At 42.5% G+C, this 21,641-nt stretch overlaps 1 protein-coding gene across 10 annotated transcripts in view; it reads right to left on the bottom strand.

The window, feature by feature from the left end:
• Positions 1 to 21,641, bottom strand: part of lmo7a (LIM domain 7a) — a 74,988-nt gene that overhangs the window by 47,766 nt on the left and 5,581 nt on the right. For 8 of the 10 annotated variants that reach the window (XM_049593399.1, XM_049593398.1, XM_049593406.1 and 5 more), the window contains 3 exons: positions 13,980 to 14,050; positions 9,971 to 10,040; positions 1,837 to 1,943 (listed from right to left, as the gene is read on the bottom strand). In XM_049593399.1, coding sequence (XP_049449356.1) covers positions 1,837 to 1,943; positions 9,971 to 10,040; positions 13,980 to 14,050 — 248 coding nt within the window. Of the gene's footprint in view, positions 1 to 1,836; positions 1,944 to 9,970; positions 10,041 to 13,891; positions 13,910 to 13,979; positions 14,051 to 21,641 lie in introns of those variants that run through there. The other 2 variants (XM_049593407.1, XM_049593408.1) reach the window with 2 other exon arrangements.

Raw genomic sequence — 21,641 nt, 5'->3', positions numbered from 1 at the left:
CCCTCTCACCAAACCCCCGCACACAGGCAGGCACGGTGGCAGAGTTGAGCTACTCAGCTCCAACGGCACAGTGGAGCTGAGATATTTCAAAATATAATGTGGGTGTCATTTCCCGCCCGTTTTATTTCATGGGAAAAGGTTATGCAAGAGGGAAACTGATAACGCACAGGCCCATAAAAGAATCGCCTCTACATTTATGACACTGATTGAGACATTTAGTGAGTCATACCGTCGTATCTCAGGGCAGCATATCCTCTGCTGTGGTGAGAGGGTGTGTCTTGATAAAAGGCAGGCAGATTTGTTTATTTAGAGTTCATACTCCAGTGTGCAGCACAGTATATCTGCCTCTGTGTGTGTTTCTGTGGTTTCGACACCATTGTCAGTGTTTCCTGAAGAATGACTGACAGAGTCTTGGGTGGATCATGGGAAAAATGTCCCCAGACGCTGTGGCAACATCTCAAAGGAACATCCATTCAGCTGAGCTTCATTGCAAAACTACGTGACACAGAGTTGCAGAGAGAAACAGAAGCATCGCTGGTATGCAACATTTTCAAAAAGCTCACAACTGCATGACATAACTTTGCATTATTCCCACCTAAAGGGACATATTTGCTGTTGGTTGCCTCCCTTATGTACTTCGAGTTTAACAAGCTGCAGGTATTGCTACTAAAGCACTTTTCTTTGTGCTTGCACAGCAATTGCTGTTTAGCCACGGAGCAGGTGTCACAGTGGATGAGCCGTGCTCTGCCTCACCTCGCTCCCTCCTGAAGGCACACCTGTGTAAAAACCGAACAGGTTGTTCAACATACCATGTGCATCTCTGTCTGCCACGAAACTCACAGAAGAGCCTGACACTGTTAAATTATAGTAAACACAATTTTTTTTTTTTGTCCTGCTGACTAACTCACATGCTCCAACTATGCTGAACTTCTTTCTGTTCAAACACACTTCTTTGAGTATGTATGACCGGAGCCTGACTTTCATGACTAATATTTGGGGACTGAGGTCATGATTTGCAAGACCGGCACCAAAAAGGAAATACATTTGATCAGATCAGAGCGCCGGACATGCTTGAGAGCTAGTGGTGGGGAAAAAAATTATACAGCATAGTATTGCAATAGTTTGCGTGGCCATATTGTAACGATACAAGCATCGAAATTATTTATATTGCAAATCCAAAAAAAGCTTTAGCCTACTAGAATAATGAATTCATAGCTTTTCAGTCTAGTAGAAATTTTGCGGCAATAAAAATGATTGAACTGAGAGATGCCTAGACTAGATGCTGACAAAGTTTTCCTTTGGGGACATTAAAAAAAAAAGGTAATAAATCACAATCTACTGCAATATAATTTATCGCAGAACGTTTCAAATTGCAATAATATTGTATTGGGACTTCAGTATTGTGATAATATCGCACTTTGGGTGCCTCTGGTGATCCCCACCCCTCCATACTTTGTTCCTCTGACCTGTGTACCCTCCATCATATTTTAAAGAAAGTCATAAAGCTGTGCTTAAACAGGTGCTTACCAACACAGGAGTACACACACACACACACACACACACACTGAAAATAGCACTGACCTTTTAAAACTGCAGCTTAAATCATGCCTCACATGAGGAGACACATGTTATGAAATGCTGTGTAGTGTGAACGTCACATTTAAATGTATGCATATTAATAGAAACATAAATAGAAGCTGGTTCCAGCGAGGAAGATTCAAAAACATGAGTTGGTCTCAGCTTATGAGGATCTGAACTTTGTGAATGGCAAGTACGAGTATAAAAAACATCACAGTAATACAAATATTTCGCAAAGCTCATGAGATCAGAACTTACTTGACTGTTACTCTTGTGGATAAGTCCTGGAGATCTCCCGGGTGAAACAGCTGTGCTTCCTTTAGTCCGAGCCTCCCGCAGGCCTTGAGGAAGACGTTGAGGTTGTCCTGGACAAAGAACAAAGCAGGGATGAGGGTTGTCCACCTTCAGACCCAAAGAATAATCACTCAAGAATTCTCTGGCAGGGACACAGCCTACAACTCAATGCTTCCAAAGTTCATATCACCAGAGCACAGAGCAGGGACGGGGAGGAGCGTTTGTGTGTAGCAAATAAGAAGTGACCAAGTGCAGAACACACACAAACACACATGCAGCAGGGGGAGGGAGGGAGAGGAGGCTGCGTGACAGGAGCTGACTGACAGCAGCAAAACTACCTGTGGGCTGGGTTAGGGTGTGGACAAAGCAAAAACCAGGAAGGATGACATCAGAGCTTTGCACAAGTCCCACCCAACCGGCCATGCGAGTGCAAAGCTGTCACACACACACACACACACACACACGGGAGCACAATGCCTGCTGCAGTCTCCTCACACCCTGAAACTGTCCCCTCCCCTCGCTGCCAAGCCCTCACTTGAGAATACCTGTGGAATCTACGGGGCGGTAGAATATTTTGGAGACATTTTGGTTGCTATGAAACACGAGGTCGGGTGACAGAAACTGACAAATACTTTTTTCCTGAGGCAGCTCAAGAGGAAATGGGAGTGGAGGGACCGTTTCTCCTCCTCTGACGTGTCAATCATTTTTACATAGCATGAAGCTATCATGTGATTTACACAGATGTGGGTGATGGGTGAGTCATTTTTTGCTCCACACACACACACATCTTGTGCATTTAAAATAATCCTCCAACCACAAAAACATCACTCCTTCCGGGGTTATGACTTGCCCAGTTGTAATCCCATGTGTCTTGTTTGTAAGCCTGCAGTTCCCATTGGGACAGCGCTGCTTTGGAGGGTTTCATGTGATGACACACGGCCTCAACATGGGCTGGAATAATTAAGGGGTAGCTGGTTCTAAATTTAAATGGCAAACATGCTTATTAGCAAATGGTAGGACAGGGCTGACCTCTCTGTGCAGGAATCCCTTACTAACAGCTTGTCCCTTAACGGTACTTTGACGAGCCCTGCAGGTCACTGTGGGCCCCTACAGGCCAAGGATCACCCCCCACCCACTCAACCCCGCCCCCTGCTACAGGCACAGGGGTCACCCTTGTTTCGTAATAAACACAAGCGAGTTTCTCTTCTTAATTTACACAAAGTAAAACACCATAGGCTTGTGCTAATAACATTAGCTTGTGGTATTTGTGGGGAAAATGTGTCCAGATAAACTTTACAGCACTTCACAGAAACCCCGCCGCTGACTAGTGTTTTGGAGGTGTAACTGCAGAGCGACACAGACACACCAACACACAAGTATAAATGCTCACAACGGCACATGCGTATAAATTCCACTTTAGACATGATGAAGTTATGTTTCCAATAACGTGGATTTTCGAATGCTTTTTTGAATATCAAAATATAAGTGAGACCTTCTTCTCTGTCATGATTTGTCCATGTGACACAGTTCCCTCGTACATTTTTCAGTGACACTTAATTTATGACCTTGTTATACAATGAGTACGGCATGTACAGTCAAAAATAACAAAGCACACCTGGCCTTGCATCAAACATATTGGCTGACAAGACAGCATTACATTCCATAGCGCAACCAGTGACACTGGATTTTTAGGCTGATATCGCAATCGATTGTCTATAGTTCAGTGGTTCCCTACTGGTGGGTTGCAGGTCCATTCTGAATGGTCTGCAAGTGACTGGCAAATATGCAGAGTTTGTAAAAACCGCACCTTATTTTTAACTACAGGGAATTTCCAGCACAGAGTTTTTATTTTTGAAGTGCAGTTTCCTGCTGTAGAGTGAGTGACAAATGGACAGCTTCTTGACAAAGACAGCAAACTGGCTCAACATGTGGCAAAACGCAAGTATGATGCTGAATGTATTAAACTGTGTGGACCTTGAACTAATGACTGAGGAGAAATCTGGACCCCGTGGCCGGACCAGATGGAAACCACTCCACTGCTATAGTTTATAAAAGTCGCTAACAAAATTGAGGTTGTCAAACGTATCAATACTGCGATACTTTTTTTTTTTTTTTGTAGGATTTTTTTTTGGCTTTTTTGCCTTTATTGTATAGGACAGAGTGAAAGGGGGTGAGAGAGAGAGCGAGGGGTGACATGCAGAAATGGTCGCAAGCCAGAGTCAAACCTGCGACCGCTGCAGCGAGGCATCGCCTCTGTACATGGGGCACCGGCACTATCCACTACGCTACCGATGCCCCACTGCAATACTTTTTTGACACCACGTGTTTAAAACAATACCACCTCTATTAATGATACATCCGAGAGTGCTGAAGGTACCAAAGCCATATATATATATATTTTAAAAAGAACAACTAAAGCAGATGTACAGTCAGATTATTAATCCAAGGCTGCACAGACAACTGTGAAGAAAAATGACAACCTGTGGCTGTAATACAATTCTCTCCAACAGCGAATCCACCATGTGACTGGAGGCATGTCTTCAGTGATAACACTGGTATTGTATTTAAGTTCAAAATTCAGGTAGTGTCACCATCCTACAATATATTTTTTACACACAAATATAACACTGACAAAAACTGTGACCTGAGCAGAACATTTAATAGTTGACCATTAAACTTGCTAGTGGTCTCTGGTGGACAGTCTTTGCAACACATAAACATAATCTTTGGAAATCTATTTATTACAGTCATTTTATTTATCGTTACTTATCTACCCTGATACGACCTATCTGCTATACCCTAACAGCGTCTGATATCTTGGCCCAGACGATTTATCAGTCTAGCTCTAATTAGGATTTTTTTATAATCTAAAAGAATGCCCGCCATAAAGGACAACTGAGCTTCATCGCTGCAGTGGGTTTCATCTAGGACACCTGTATTCACCCCTCTGTCTAAAACACTTTGTTTTGACCACTGTCTCTTTGAGTCCCCCTCCCAAAAAAGTCCAGTCTGTTATGATTGGTCAGCGTTTCTTTGCATCTCCGTCATCTGTATTTGCGCTCTGCCAGTGTGGCCAACTTTAAAACTTCCTTGCTAGATTTAGGGACTTCTCAAACCCTTTTAGCGACTTTATTTCTAAAAGGCGACGACAGGCAAATTTAGCAAATTATTTAGATCATAAGGGAAAAACAGAAATCGAATTGCAGTTCAAGACTTCTTACAACAGCACAGAGCGTCTCCCCCTCCTGCTCAGCACCACTGTGCAGACAGGCACTAGGTGTGGGGCAGGCAGGAGGAGAGGAGAAGCTGCTCACCGCACTGTGGGAGTTCAGTTGTAGTGCTTTTTTATGGTTACATTAACACTCTCGCTCTCTGCATGGGAAGTGCAGAAAAGCTGTCACTGCATTCAAATATTTTCTTGAGGATTTTCCTACTGAATCTAATTAAGCGAAGTTGTAAAATGCTTCCATTATCACCAATATGCAAATAAGTGCATTATGTCATCTGGTGACTTCTGCAACTTCTGGAGCTAGTGCTAGCTACTCTCATTGGAAAAGAGTTTGCAACACTGGTCTCTGGACTGTCATTGTAGCCGGGCAATGACTGTAACAGATAATAGTGGCATTTTTTACAGTAAAAAAAAAAAAAAAAAAAAAATCAATAAAAGCTCTTAAACACAAGTAGATATGTTCCAGCAGAAATATGATCCGAAATCAGAGAAAAATGTACAACATCAGCAACCAAGTTTACATGTTTCCTCAATGTTAGCATGTGGCTACATGTAGCAGTGTAGGCTATGTAATGTAAAATCTCGTAGCAGCGAGCCTGGAGCAGATGACCTTATAAAGAAATCCAGCACACTATGACTTCATACTGTAGCCAGAGAAAAAAAAAACGTTGGTATTCAGAATGGTCTGAAGCCTGAGGTTTTGCTCACAGGGATTATGTCTACATACATTTACTTCATTATTTGAAACTTTGGCCACGTTTAACATGACATTGTAGCACCACGTATTAGACACTAAATATAGAAAAGCATATTTAAGCCAAACTCACCTTAAGCCAGTGTAAACAGGGCCTTTATGAGAGGATAATTAATATCACTTAGGCATGAGTATGATTCAACCTCAAAGAGCATAATGAACACGCTAAAAGCCCCCCTAACAACCAGTCCCAGAACATGCAGAGATAATGATGTTGAAGGAATGCTATGCCGAGTTGTGCCTGCACATAATCCTGCTAAATATGCTGTACCCATCCAGCAGCCTCTAATCCTCTCATGCAGACTTGAGGACCCTGATTTAAAAGCACTTCACACCAAGCGACGGAAAGATTTGACTCTTAAGGTGTCTGATTCGGTATGAAAGGATCTCCGTCCCCACTGGTCACATTGTGGCTATTTCTATTCCTTCCACTGCATTCTTTGACTGAGATGGGCATACTCTACAATTACCCTCAACTGACCCCTGGCAGTGCCTCAAACACCAAGCTAAGCTATGGTTAAAATATCAGGCTACACATTCAGTGCTGTGACAATAAACCGAGAGGAGATGGAATACTTGAAATGTTGCCTCCACTGAAACAGACCCAATAAAAGACCCTCCTTTCCCGACAGTCAGATCCAGTCATAACATGCACCCATACAACACAAACACAGTAACAAAACATGGTCAAATGCCTGTCATTGCACGGATGATTACACAGACATTAAGATGAGTAAAGACACCCCAAGGTCCGTTGAAACTGTCTGTTTATCTCCTCCCTCTGCTCCCTCAGCTCACCAAGGAGTTGGTGTATGCGGGAACATCCAGCACCATGTCAATTACAGTGTATTTACGGTGGGCAGAGGCCGATGGAGTCATCTTTAACTCTGTCCCTCTGGATTCAGCTCAACGGGCCCTCGCTCACGTAGCTGGCTGCCGCACCACACAACTGTCGGCTCCATGCCCACCACCAGTAAAAGCAGAACCGAGCCCGAACCAGGGTGCCGTGACCCAAACCCACAGCTCACTGAGTGCTCAGAAACAGGCAGAGAAGTGTGCTGACATGGGAAACATTCCCGTGGACACAGGGGAAGCCAAAGAATAGTCCTGGCTCCGGAGCCAACGTTGCTAAATATTCCGCAAAACCAGAGATTTCCGTTTTTTTCCCCTTTTTCCCTCCCTGGGCTTTTTATTCTGCCAGAGCTGAAGCCTGCTATCGATTTGAGTGCTGAAATCTTTCAGATAGCAAAACTGACACGACAGTTTTGACCACAATGGTAGAAAACATTCATATTTGAGTGCTAATAAGGCATGTTTGCAGAGAGCCCTGCATTCAGCGGTGATTAAAGTTATACTATATCTGTATTACAAACCAAAAAACCAACAATACTGTTGTTCTTGTTCTTGTCTTCTCATTTTTTCTTCCACGTGCCATTTTGGAAGTTAAGCATACTAGAAAAGCAGAACTTTTCCTGTTTCCCCCTCTCTGACAACATTCATTAGAGATGGAGAGCATACATGAAGACAAACCATGGAAATGTAAAGAGCTGGATACAGCATTGGCAGGCCCCTATTAATCCCTATGAAAGTTGCTCAGTGGCTCACAAAGCCAAATAAGGTCTATTTCCGTAGTGTGGAATTACCCGTACACACTGTGGGGCCCGCAGAGCAAGCACACTAGAGACTTGTGGAAGCTAAGCACCAGTATAGCTGCGGCTGAAGCAGCTACGAGACCGCCCACTAGCTACATGACTCGCCCACCATCAGTCCACAATCAGCCCCCTTTGCTCCTTGGTCCGGAAGTGGAAACCCTGAGGAAAATACTGAGTTAGCATTTAGCTAGCTATGAAGTATTAGCTTGTGGGCAGCTGTGGCTTCTGGGTGGCTGTGGCTCAGATGTGTGCAGGTCATCCACAAATCAGAAGATGGGCCGTTCGATCCCCAGCTAATCCCAGTCTGCATGTCGAAGTATCCCTGAGCAAGATGCTGAACCCCAAATTGCCCCTGATGGCTGTTCCATCACTGTGTTAAAAACTTAGTAGTAGATGGTACCTTGTATGGCAGCCTTGGCCACCAGTATGTGAATGGGTGAATGTGACTAGTCGTGTCAAAAGTGCTTTAAGTGGTCGGAAGTCTAAAAAGGCACTATACAAGTGTACAACTCGTTACTTATAAGGTGAATCACGTCTTCTTGTATAATGAATAAAGTAAGTGAATAAAGTGGATTATTGCTACGTTTGGTCTCGTATTTATTCACTGCAAGGGCGCGTCATAGCTGGGTTCAAATAACTATCGTATTAGTGGGCTTGTCTTGTGCTGGTGGTGGGTGTGGTTTGTAGGGGCGTGTCACGTAGGCTTTAAACAGAATGTGGCTGCAGTTAAACACGTCGAGTGGCTAACTTCCGGTTTAGCAATCCATTGACTTGATTGAGGATAAAAAAATATTCAATCGTGCAGCTCTTCTAGTCTTTCCTATTTTTATTGGACCAAATGGATCAAATCCTGATAGTGCAACCAGTCATTTCACAGGGGTTGTAAAGCCCAAAAAAATATATCCACTGATTTTCAGATGTTTCTTTGACAATGTAAGTAAAAGGGTTTAAGTCTTTTAGGCTTCATAACATAATGTGACAGACCTTGACGTTGTAATTCCACATTTGGCCACCATGTAAAATTGGCTTTAACGCCTGGAACTGTTCCTGGAGGTTTGAGAGAAACCCGATGCAATAACTCTCTCTACATGGAGACAAACATTACGCAACATAGTGCAAGAACAGGCGATTGGGGCTCAGAGTGGGAACGACAGAGGTGCTATTCCTGTTGAAGGCCAGTGTAGCATCCAAATGATTCTGCAGCTATTATTTTAAATTATTATACAATTGCAGAGCACAGCAAAATTCCTACTTCAAACACTTCTTTCCACACATTAAAAGAACAGACGCATCACTATTTATAGAGATGAGAGATAGAGGACACTCTTATCAACACCACTTGACTACTTTGGGAGAAAAGCTCTTCTCATAGCACAGTGAGAGTGAGTAATGTTTGTTTTCTCCATTTTTCTCCATGTGGCTGGCAGAACCTGATAGCCGCGGGCCAACCAGGAGCTATTCACATTCGCTGGAGAATTTATGATCAGGTGGTTTCAAGTTTGTGTCCAAGCCTCGGAAATACCACACCGGCGCTACTGACGGAGGAGATTCTTTACCCCATTACCTCAGCAGGTGCCCAGCCAGTTATATTACCAACGCTCCAAAACAAACTGGCAAGACATTTGATTTATGTCATAACACAGATATGATGGTACAGCGTTTGGTGCTGCAAATACCATGTTTACTGTTTACATCCAGCATGAATGCCGGTCTGTCTCTTCTACTGCAGACTTGTCATTGTCTTGCCAAACATGTTGAGTGTTACTGAGCCCACCAGACTGGCTGGGTTAAGGTTGGGGTTCTCTATAATTCCTCCAGACAGCTGGACTCAATTACTCCCACAAGAGAGAGCTTTGTGAGGGATGGGTTTAAGGTAGGGTTCTCAACCCTCTACTTCCCGAGCACTTGTATGCAGACACTCCCAAAACATTTACTTCAACCGAGCCACTGTAGCCCAAAAGGCCTGCTTAAATGTGGAGACATTGCCAGGTCTAAAAAGGTGAGACACTGATTCAATAACAGGTTATTACACAAACTAGCCTCCTTATGACCTCCCGTCACTCAATCAAAAACCTAATTATCATACCAGTACAAAGACGTTTTGTCTGAAACGACTTTGATTGAACGCAGCCTCAAGCATGGCAGACATCATATTCAGGGTGCACTCATATGCGGCCGGTGGCCTTTCAAGCAGCTCAACGTTCGCTGAACTTATTAGTGTGGATGGATATGAGGAGCGACAAGTCACTGAGGCAAACACCTCTCTCACTGGCAGCCGTGCCTCAGACCTGTCACCAGTCAGCTCAACTGCCGCTGCTGCGATGCTAACTCACATCTTCACACATACTTTTTTTACAACAGACATCTGCACAGCAGCGACAGCAACAGACAAAACTGTGAGGCTATGTGTTAAGATATTTTTTAAACAAAATGCACATGCAGCTGAACAAAAAGACAACTTACCAGTCCAGCAATAGGTGTAGGCAGCCTGTTAACCCTCTTGATGATACCAGGCTTGATCTTGTTGATCAGACTGCGAGCAGAAAGGAAAAGTGAGAGGAGAGGGTAAGTGAAAGCACTTTGTCATTGGCCAGGCTGGTCTAACTAACAACGAATGAACAAAAAGTGTTGCAAAGTCTCTGTGTTGTGTGTTTACGACTGTGTTTAATGGCGGCCACCTGGCTTCAGTTTAGTAAATGGCCAGGGCTGCACTGTGATGTAAACACAGTGGGTCCTCGGCTCCTAAAACATACCAATTTCCACTGGAACAACCACAGACGAATCTGGAATCACCACATATCAGCTCATATTTGGTGTTTTTTTTTTTTTAAAGGTTTTTAAATGATTCTTTAGCCAAAGAGGAAAAAAATCTCCTAAATAATACAAAAAAAGAAAAAAACTGCAATTCAGACCTACTTCAAGGGGCAGTTCAGATCTTCTGAAGTGGGGTTGTATGAGCTATTTATCCAACCCATAGTCTGTGAATTACACACAGTGGTTGTTAGTCGGCACACCCCCAGTTTGGAGAAGTATGCATGGAAACTTAGCAATGTATTGCTGTGGACGGGGGCAGCAGTAGAAAAGATTTTAGCCACCTATAAAATAGTCCAACCTACAAAAAATCAGAATCAGTTTAAGTGTACGCTATATTGAGAATATTTTTTATTGCTTTACCTTTCCGTTAGACTGACTTTCCAACGGGGAACTGAAGCTGTTATACCACTCTCTCCAAAGCCAGACTTGAGAAAAACAGTAATTTAACATAGTTGAACACGGGAGCTGCTGGTCTACAACTGTTTGTGTGACTTTGGTGTTGTTAGATTCGCCAAAGCCACACAATAACGCCAACAGACTAACTGAAAAATTAGTTCTTGTTTAAGGATTCTGTCAGCTGTCAGGGAAGTGAAGCCGTTAATGGCTGCCACGTTAGAAAGAGTTGTTTGTCCCATGTTTTTGTGTCTAAGTGACTAATGGAGACAGTTTTTTAAATTGGTCAAGTATTGAGAGAGTCGAAGTGGCTAAACAGGCTTCAGTGTTTTCCCTACAGGCAATTGTGCACCCTCAATTTACATCCACTCTAAGTACTTGTTTTGCCACTGACAGGCTCAGATTGTTATCACGAGTGTCTGACTACATTACATAAAGGACTCCTCAGAGAAGTTAAACAGTTTTTGTGACCTTTCACTGATCCAGTTTGTTTTATGCCCAGTTCAGACCAAAGATTTGTGATGAGACAAGCTGAAACAGGCAACTTCTTGAAAAGTGCCGATCTGCAACGTTCTAAAAACCTGCCGGTTCACACCAATGCAACTAGATGACACGGTGTATCACCTCAATGCAACAACTCTCTGTACTTCTGTTCTGATTTCCAGCTTTTCAGGCTTATTTTGTGGATGTATATAATTTGTAGCTTCTTAAAATATGAATGAGGATAGTGATAGTGAGATAGGGATGGAAACGGAGGGCTCAGCAAGCGAACACGCCATCTGCAGTCATTTTGACTTGACCAGCGGACTTCACTACAAGCTGACTGAATGCAGAAACAAGTTACATGCTTTAAATCCTAAAAGCAGCTGCCGGGGATTTGACCAGCAGAGTTGCAGGTGACACCATCAGCCGGCTTGAGTCGAGCTCTGTCAGAACAGTTCACACTGCCGCAACTTTTCTCTGCAACATTCTTAAATGCTTTCATCTCGTTGCAAATCTTTGGTCTGAACTAAGGATAGACCGATACATCGGCCGGCCGATATACCGGGCCGATATTTGAGTTTTTTACTTGTATTGGCATCGGCCGATACGCGCGTAGGTTCGCGGATTTATTTTTCCCTGGCACTTTTTTTCATTTGAAAGTATGTGGTTAAGTTGAACTAAGCTGTTGAATCCTACTGTGTACAGTAGTTGTTGTTTTATTTATGCTTCAGTTTAAATATTTGTTTATTTTATAAAGACATTACTGGAAGATTTAAGAGCACTGAACTCTTTTTTTTATTTGAATGTATAATAATAATAATAATAATAATAATAATAATGACAATAATATTCTACCTGTTCTACCTCAACTTTCCATCTTGTTTTAGTATTTTTTACTGTTCAATAAATGTTTCTTATTTTAAACTTGAGACCTGTAATATTTGTTATCATTGTGTCATTTTTTTTTTTTATGTAAATTGAGGGAGCAAAAGCAGTATCGGCCCCAAATATCGGCTCAAAAAAATCGGCAGTCCATAATCGGTCATCAGCTAAGGGTGATGGAAAAAAATCGGTATCGGCATCGGCCCTAAAAAATTCATATCGGTCTATCCCTAGTCTGAACTGGGCTGTAGTGTGTAAAGAAGTGTTGCTCAAGGAGAAGTCCAGTTCTGAAATCTTGAGGCCTTTTCACATTGCCGAAATCAGCGTCATACTCAGCCATAACATGGATTTGTTTTAGATCACACAGCAAACACTTCCTGGTACTCCTCCCTCTGTCTCTCACTAAAATTTCCACCACTGTTTTCCTGCAACAAGTCATCTCGAGAGAGATTTCAGAACATGACTTCAAGCGAGATTTGGACACAATTACAAATGGACCAGCGGAAGGTTAGAAAAATCGTTTCATTTCCCTGTAGGGTCCTTTCTATAATGTTGTAAGACACTTCTAATAACAATCTGAGCCCGTCAGTGGCAAAACAAGCACTACTAATGGACAAAAATTCATGGTGCACAATTGCCTGCAGGGATTACACTGCAGCCTCTTTCTGTGATTTCTCTCAATACTGGACCACTTAATAAAAATTATGGTCTCCAGTAGTTACTTTGATAAGAAACATAAGAAAATTGGGTGCAGGTTGAAAAATACCAATGTTTTCCTTTAAGGTGGATGTTTTTACTGAGTGTATTTTCTGCAGGGTGGGTGGGATGGGGTGTATCAGACTTTGCATGGGTTGACAATAGATGTAAAGAAAGAAAGGAATGTGGGTTTAAGTTAGTCATTTAGCTGTAAGACAATAGAAAGCTGTAATATTTCATCAGATAACACACATTGTAAGCCAAGTAGGGTGTAATCATGTGTGCGAGCCACACTAAACATTCCTCTTCAAGCAGTTGTGATAACCACAACACAATGGGAAGGGAGGCTGAGTCTCTAGGTGAAAGCGATTTAATCTCGGTCTTCCTCTTCCTCACGCTGAGAAAATACAGACAGCTCCCTGAATGAAAGTGTCTCTGTTGTCCTCTGAGAGTGAGCAAACAGTGGAGTCAGGCGCAAATCAGCAGAACGAGGGGCTTCTTCCTCGAAACGATGCCAATAGAAGGTTTGAGAGATTCTGCATGGGCTGCTTGTAATTACGGCTTCCTGCTGATTCGTGCAAATCACATCACTGTGTCCATCCACCAGAGCTGCCCACATACACATGTTTAAAGAGACATGATGCTAACCCTCTCACACACAAACTCATCCCCGATCTGGGAAAAGCCGCATCTCTTAGAAGGGCAACTGGTGAATGAATGCAAAAGCCAGTTCTGTGTAGATAAATTTGTTCCTCTAACTCATCAAAACTCTTGATGCATCCAGGCTAATGAGAAAGCAGGGTGCCCTGGCTCCCCGATGTGGTTTCAGCTGGAGGCTTTCCACTCACTACACAGTGTCTCACAGCTCTCATTAAAGTCGAGGATGGCACCCTGCCCATCCACAGATCTGCAACATCTGTCAAACAGGCAACACTCTTGAAATAGATCACACTTCATATTCTCAAACAAGACCACAGAGGGCAGATCTGACACTGGAAACATCAAATAACTACGGTCTCTATTGTGCCGTCTGGACACACTGGCTCACTTCATGTGGCTGACAAACAAACAGTGACCCGGCAGGGGGTCTGCCTGGGAAATATCAGTAACACTTACGTTGAGAGTGCAGACCTGAAGGAGAGCAGAGGGCTTCTGTATGAATGAATGGCTTAAGAGAGGTGCCTGGGAAAAGCAGAGTACTTACTCACACAGCAGAACGCCATTCTCCAGCGCTGATCGGAAGTCGTCGCTCCCAAATTTTTTCTTGGTTACTGCCTGGAAAAAAGGGATACAACAACAGTGAGCAAAGTAGCGAGAAGGGCTGGGTGAGGAGAGGAGGCGGGGGTTGCTGTGTGTGTGGTGGGGTGGAGAGGCTGGAGAAGAAAGGTAGGATGTTGGGAACAGTAGCAGAGGAAGTCAGAGGTATTTCCTCCTGAGTTCCTACAGTGTCTCTGGGACAGAGTTGAGGCGCAGCTCTGCAGGTATTCCTCAGGGGGCTCTCCAGTGGCACCGTTCTTCTCACTAAATTGCAAAAAAGCCGGTAAACAGGAGAGCTGTGCTAAAACTGTGCTGGAGCCAGGCTGCCCAAGCCGCAAGGCTATGGGAGCATCTGGAGTGCTGGAGGAACACAGTGCTGTGTTGAAGCCTCATGCCTTTCCCATGATCTCAAACCACCGCTGTGGGAACACCAGGAGTCATTATGCACACTGCATGCATGACGGCCAGCCTTACACACTGAAACACATGCACGTATACAGCAGACAAACACAAACAAGCAACATCTTTGATTTAATTATAACACTCGCCTGTACATTTTTTTTGCACATATGCATCTGTATTTCCTCTACAAGGCAATAATAGTGTTGTTTTGTATGTTTTTATGTGAAACTGCAACTTTGTTAAGGGATATCAAATTCATGCTGATGACCACTCCTTAACACAGCTTCCTGTTCTTTGCTGGAATGTTTCCACCATCAACGTCTTGACTAATCAGTACTTGAGCTACTGGAATCCAACACAAGACATTACAATAGAGAACACTTAAAGTGCATACCTCTACCATTTCTGTACAATCATTTTTATTTATTATTTTAGGGAATGTTAACAGTTTTTAAAACCTGGATGTGCATAAAAACACCTTTCTGTGGATATTTGTAGGCGGGTGCATACAATGTTTGCAAAAATGCTCAAAAATGCTTTGTACTCTCCAGCAAACATTTTTAAAACATCCTGGGTCTGGATGCATACCAAACGCTAATCTCTTGTTATTTGGCCCCTGGCTTAACTCTCCAACACATTTCCCTACAACTAGCTCTTAAGATATGCTGCTAAATGATTCGTGTCAAAAAACAAAACAACCCTTAAAGGAGCAGTGTGTCAGATTTAGGGGAATTTACTTCTCCAGGTTAGAATTCTCTTCGTGTTCATTGTTCAGGAGGGTTTTTTTTGTGGGAGACAAATTATCTACAGAGGTCTCTGCAAGGTGATTAAAACTGGTAAAAACACTAAATAAAGCAGTTTCATGTTAAAAATTAGTTTTTCTCTCATGTAGTTTGGCTCGTCAGAAATGTGCTAGAAGTTCAACAGCTGCTAATGTGTGCTAACTCTTTTCTCTGATAACTTAAGATCCAGAGGTTCAGGAAGTTTTTACCAGGAGCTGAATTATCAGCAGAGGTCTCTTCCTCTGCAAAACAAACGGACCTGATTTACATCAGTAAAAATGCTGAATAAAGCAGTTTCATGTTAAAAAAAATCTGTGTTTTCAACGCTGCTTGTTACGAAGGGTATGCAGAGGGGCTGCTAACTACTGAGAAAGGCCCCATCTAGAGCAAATGTTTGGTTTCCCATTCTAGGCTACTGTAGGAACATGGTAATGCAACATGGCAGACTCCATGAACAGGACCTGTTGCTTCTGTCGATATTAACAGCTCATTTAAAGGTCACGAAAACACAAAGATTCTTCTTTTCAATTGATTATACAGTACAGAAGACATATACATTATGCTAACTTCTCTGCCCCTGCTCCAACTCTTGACCTCTTCAATCTTCAGAACAATGTCTTAACTGTCCCACAATCGAGGCTGGTGGGTAAAGGAGATTGTGCCTTTGTAATAGCTGCTTCAAAGCTCTGGAATTGCCTTCCACTCTCAAATCTTAAGATGTACATGTTTTCAATGGCCTTTGGTTGTTTGGAGTGGTTTTAATACTTTAATATTTTATAAAGTTTTTACGAATGTAATTGTTCTTACTGGTGTTATTCTGTTTTACATTTGCATACATGTTATACTGCTATATATTTGTGTGTCATTCTTTTTATAACAACCTTCATGAAGTCAGGATTTATTGCATGACTGATGCATTATACTACATTAGTTTTAGCTTTGTGTACCTTATAAACTGGCAACTGAGTGTATGTTATGAAATATGAGTACGTGTGGCATCACTGATCTTACATAGCCTACTGTAATGCCTGCATGAAAATGAATTAATTCACGTTACCAGTAAGGCAAAGACAGCTGCCATTAACCAGAGTGCACAAACACACACACTCACGCACAGGCAAAAACAAGTCAAACGGGTCTCAGAAACCAAATTGGTTGGATGTGTTTTTTTCCTTTCAAGGGAAAGGGACAAAAGCAGGGACGGTTACTGGCATAGCTGAGTACGGCAGGCCATCATTTTGTGGAGGGCAGGAGAAACCGGAGCAATTAGAGACACTGACTGGAGGACACTATTATTATTCTCAAACAAAGTGGTGTTACACCTCCGACCACACCCTGGGCAACCTGAGACGGCCTTAAATACCCATCATTCCAATAGAATTAGACCATATTGTGATAGATAGATAGATAGATAGACAGATAGATAGACGAGATTAAAAGTTTTGACAAGTTGTCTGCAGTCTTTCTGTATTTGCACAATGCCATCGAGCTATTGTTGGGAAATACTTGTTCTGTTTACAAAATATTCGCAGACCTTGGCCTCTTTCATTGACAAAAACACAATCATAACCACACGCTGAAAAACACTAAACAGGAACACGGACAAGTCCCTACAGTATTCACACACAGACCTCACAGTACAGTCTGTAATCAGCCAGGCGCTGCAGTTGGCATATGAAATCCTGACCCCTGCTGTTCTATGTATGCGGGGCCAGCAGCTGGGACTTTGAATGCAAACAATACAGGTGGAAACAGCGTAATTATTTACACTGAGCTTTCTCAGTGGTGCTTACTTGAGTTGTTTGATAAGAAAATGCACAAGAAAGACATCAAAGTATCAAAGAAACAGACTGAATGTGATAATTAAGATATTATCTCCCAGCCCGTGTGTGGAAGGTGGGACCCACCCTCGCACTGAAGCCTGCACTAAGCTGGCTGTAACAGAATAGTTTTCTCCTCTCTATCGTCATCATTAGAGGTATTAACTCCTCTTAGATCCAGCCTGCTGTGCCCTCTCTCTCCTGTTGAACCCGCCATGTGGGATAACAACTCTAATCTGCAACAACATACTGCTACTCTGATTTAGCAGGGGGAGATTTAAGGCAGGAGCAGAGATTTCAAAAACAGCTTGCCTTCCTCCAAACCCACCCTCGCTCCCCTCAAGAATGTGCTGCTGAACGTGTCGAAGAACTGAGTCGTGTTTCGACTTTAAAGGATAGAAATGTGGTGCTAAGAGTTTAGTGCAGGCTCTTAAAGGTCCAGGGTGTAGAATTTAGGGGAATATATTGACAGAAATGTAATACAATGTAATAAGAATGGGTTTTTTTTGGTGTACAATCACCTGAAAATAAGAATTGTTGTGTTTTCATTACCTTAGAATGAGCTGTTTATATCTACATAGGGAGCGGGTCCTTGTCGGCAGAGATCGCCATGTTTCTACAGTCGCCAGGGTTTCCCACTTATTCATTCATTCATTTGTGGTGGCCTCGCATGATTTAAACATCTACTGTCATGTTCTGATTTTCCATTTTTGGAGCTGGGCCATTCATTAGGAGCATTGTTAGAATTTATATGCCATTTGGATATCATTGCTCCACACTCTCAGAGCACAGAGTGGATTCTGGGCACAGATGGAGCAGCAGAACGTCAGGCGCAGTGAAAGTGAAACTTAACCTTTTCTACACTGGGTCCAAAAAGTTTGCAGCTGCTCCTCTCATCTATTGATCTGACCTGATCAGCTCTGACTGGATCGTATGATCAATTATCTGCCTTGCAGCCCAAAGCCTCAAAAACTGCTCCTCCTGGGGAACCCCAAGGTATTCCTAGGCCAGACGAGATACGTGACCCCCCAGTGTGTTCTGGGTCTGTCAGTGGGATGAACCCAGAACACCTCCAACAGGAGGGGCTCAAGAGGCATCCTGATCAGATGCCCCGACCACCTCAACTGACCCCTTTCTACAGGAAGGAGCAGCAGCTCTACTCCGAGCTCCCTCCGGATGTCTGAGCTCCTTACCCTATCTCTAAGGCTGAACCCAGCCACCCTACGGAGGAAACTCATTACGGTTGCTTGTATCTGTAATCTCATTCTTTCGGTCACTACCCAGAGCTCATGACCATAGGTGAGGGCTGGGACGTAGATGGACCAGTAAATTAGAGCTTTGCCTTTCGGTTCAGCTCCCTCTTCACCACGATGGTACAGCACAGAGGCCACATCACTGCAGATACTGCGCCAAACCGCTGGTCCATCTCATGCTCCATTCTACCCTCACTCGTGAACAAGACCCCTAGACACTTAAACTCCCTCGCTTGGGACAGTAACTCACCCCGAGCCTGTGTTTTTGCCGTGAAACAGCTTTATTCCGTGTTCTTACTGGTTTAAAATCACCAAGTGAGTTTAGTTTTGAGAGGACAAGACTCTGGCAGATGATTTGGCTCCCAGTAAAAATTTCCTGAACACTGAAGGAATCCTAACTGGGAGACATTTCAGCTGGTTACGATCTGCAGTCCTCACAGCCAGATGCCAATAAATCCCTCTACATCCTAAACACTGCTCCTTTAAAGAGTTATAATACATGTGTGAAATTATTTTTACTATTATTGCAGTGAACCATGAATGTTGTCTTACTAGAGCCCAAATAATCAGAGGAATCTAGGAGTCTCTGGGTCCGTGACCACAGCTATTGTTTATTCATGCGGGGCACTGAGGCAGATCAGTATTCAAGGTTTGTATGGATGCAGCCCACTAATTGTTCCTAAAATTCTTCTGCAGCGGACAGGGGCATGGGTCATCAGAGGGCAGCTGGGACAGTATCCAAATATTTCAGGGATCTGACTCAAGAAAAATACGCCACTGGACAAGCCGACGGTATCAACACCATCAACATCAGAATAACAGACGTGTAACTGTGAGGGAATGTCTTCTTGTGAGAACATTTGAATGCATGTGTCCTAGTTCCTACTTGCTCTCTATCAAAACTGTCAAAAACACCAAATGGTGCCACAGCACAGTGAGGTGACTAATGATGCGGTCTGGTCACACAGCTGAAAAACAACACAGCAACACAGGGTCACGGAAGGCAGTTCATGAATGCTGGCTGCATAGAGTTACTGAATAAGAGGGGGAAAAAACAAACCCAAAAAAACCCCCAAAAGAAATTCCAGCAAAGAAGAAATTTTATCAGCTTCCAGCTTGTTGCTTTCTCCTGTGTTATTTCATAGTAAATTAAATATCTTTGAATTTTGGCTCTGTAAATGTCACCATGGGCTCTTGGATATCAAAATGGCCATGTCCCAATATATAAAAAAAAATCAGCAGATTGATTATCAGTGATTCCCTCAATCCAAGTACATACGTATCAATCGCCAGTGTAGCAGTGTGTTTCATTGTTTTCCCAACAATGTACACCAAAACCATACGGAGGCTTAGAGATGGTTCACTGTTACATGACAGCAACAACAGGATAAGGAACACCTATAGGGTTGTGTTACCTTTGATTGGCTGCTTTGTTCCAGACTATGTGAGGAATATAATATGTCTTTTTTTTAACTAGCCACACATAAACACAGGGAAGTAAAATCAAAACAAGAGCTGAAATCTTATACAGATTAGAGATTGAGTTATTACAAGACCTTAACGATATGGGATTTTCCTTAATGTATAGACTCAAATAGAGATGATTTCTAAATATTTAAGTGTGTGGCAGTGTGTCTGTATTTTCTTATTATTTTGTTGTGTTTGGGACATTTCTGGATGTGTAGCCCACAGCCAAGGTAGCAATCAGATCGTAGCAGCACACATTCAAAAGTTAAAGACAGCGCAGAAAAAAACCCTGCAGATATAGTAGAGCAAAGCACTAAGCAGACCAAGCTTGCTCCAAAACAAGAGTGAATCTAGTTGGCCCGTTTTCTGTTGGACAGGTAGGTGCTAGCAGTTAGCCTAGTTAGCTTTCTAAAATATCGTTTTCAATTACAACAAATGTAACGTTCCTACAATAGGCTAGACCTTTTCATTGCTATTCTGTTGCCATGGGAACAGCGTTGGTCCCTGTTTATTTCCTGTCACTTGGTGCGTTAAAGGTGCTATTGAAACAATCAGCCACTAGATGTCCCTCTTCCCCCTTCCACTGCATTAACATCACCACACCTCCTCTGCTTGAAGCACAAGTGGTTGCCAGTTCGTTGCACAACCTGCATATTTCATGGTCAGGTGGACGGACATATCAAGCACTGAATCTTTCATGGTTGAGTAATTTTTTTGCAACGTGTAGCTACAGGCCTACATTAGCCATAGGTTTAGGTTGCTTTGTGAGGTGGTGTTTCGAGAATCATATAATGTCATCTAACATTACGGAAATATTAGGATATGGTTAGCTAGCTTTAGGTAGGCAAAATTGTTTCAGACTTATTGGTTTTATGTCTCATCATATTTCGTAGGGAGAAACAGATTTAAACTGCAGGCAAGAAAAGAAAATGCTTTTTTCTATCAATAGGCTACAACCCTTATTTCATGAAGACAACAACACCTCCACAAAAATAACATTTTGTGTGTAATTTATTCTTCAGAGATTTATACTTCGGGATTTATCCTGGCTTCAAATTAGCAGAGGAAATCTCTGCTCGTCGCTAGGCTAATTTATACAACGTAAAATGCCGTGGGCATTGTGCTAATAATGTTAGCATGTTGTATTTGTTTGGAAAACGTGTTTAGTTGAAGACAGTTGTTTTGTCAGTGAACCTTGTAAGTTGTATTGGAGCCGAATTATGTAATGTTACCTTTGTTATATGTTGCTGTTGTCCCTGGCTTCATATGAGTGGAGGAAAAGGTCACTAGCAGCTAGGCTAATTTATACAATGTAACACCATAGGCTTGTGCTAATAACATTAGCATGTTGTATTTGTGGGTAAAATGTATCCAGATAAAGACAAGTGTGTCTGTGAATGCTGCGAGTTATTGTGAAGCTGATTTGTGTACTTGTGTTTAAAATTGTCTCCATTAAGCCATGTTTAATGTGTGTTTAATGTGTGTTTTGAATTGACTAAACTCACAGAAACCTCCAACGCCACCTAGTATTTTGGAGGTGTAACTGCAGAGCAAAATCAAAGTAAAATTTAGCCCCAAACTGGAGGTTACTCACCAAAAGAAATCGTGAAAAAGCATATATCTTAAATACTGAATTACCAGGAGCTGTCTTATTTGTCTGTGTGAGTGTTTTAGTCTAGTCCTGTTATTTTGTTGAGTGGTATATGTCAGTTGTTTTGTGCACTGTCACAAAGGTAAAGCTGTTGCGGATCTCAGGAAAAATTGCTGCTCCAATGCAGTAGGTAATAGGGATCCTAATAAACTAAACTAAACAATTTTTTTTCTAAATAAAAACCTTTAACTAACATTTAGAGTGTTTATGTTGTCAAGTTTGAAAAGGTCTATA

Source organism: Epinephelus fuscoguttatus, linkage group LG13 (genome assembly GCF_011397635.1).
Source record: "Epinephelus fuscoguttatus linkage group LG13, E.fuscoguttatus.final_Chr_v1".
Taxonomy (NCBI): domain Eukaryota; kingdom Metazoa; phylum Chordata; class Actinopteri; order Perciformes; family Serranidae; genus Epinephelus; species Epinephelus fuscoguttatus.
This window is presented reverse-complemented; position numbering and strand designations above follow the sequence as displayed.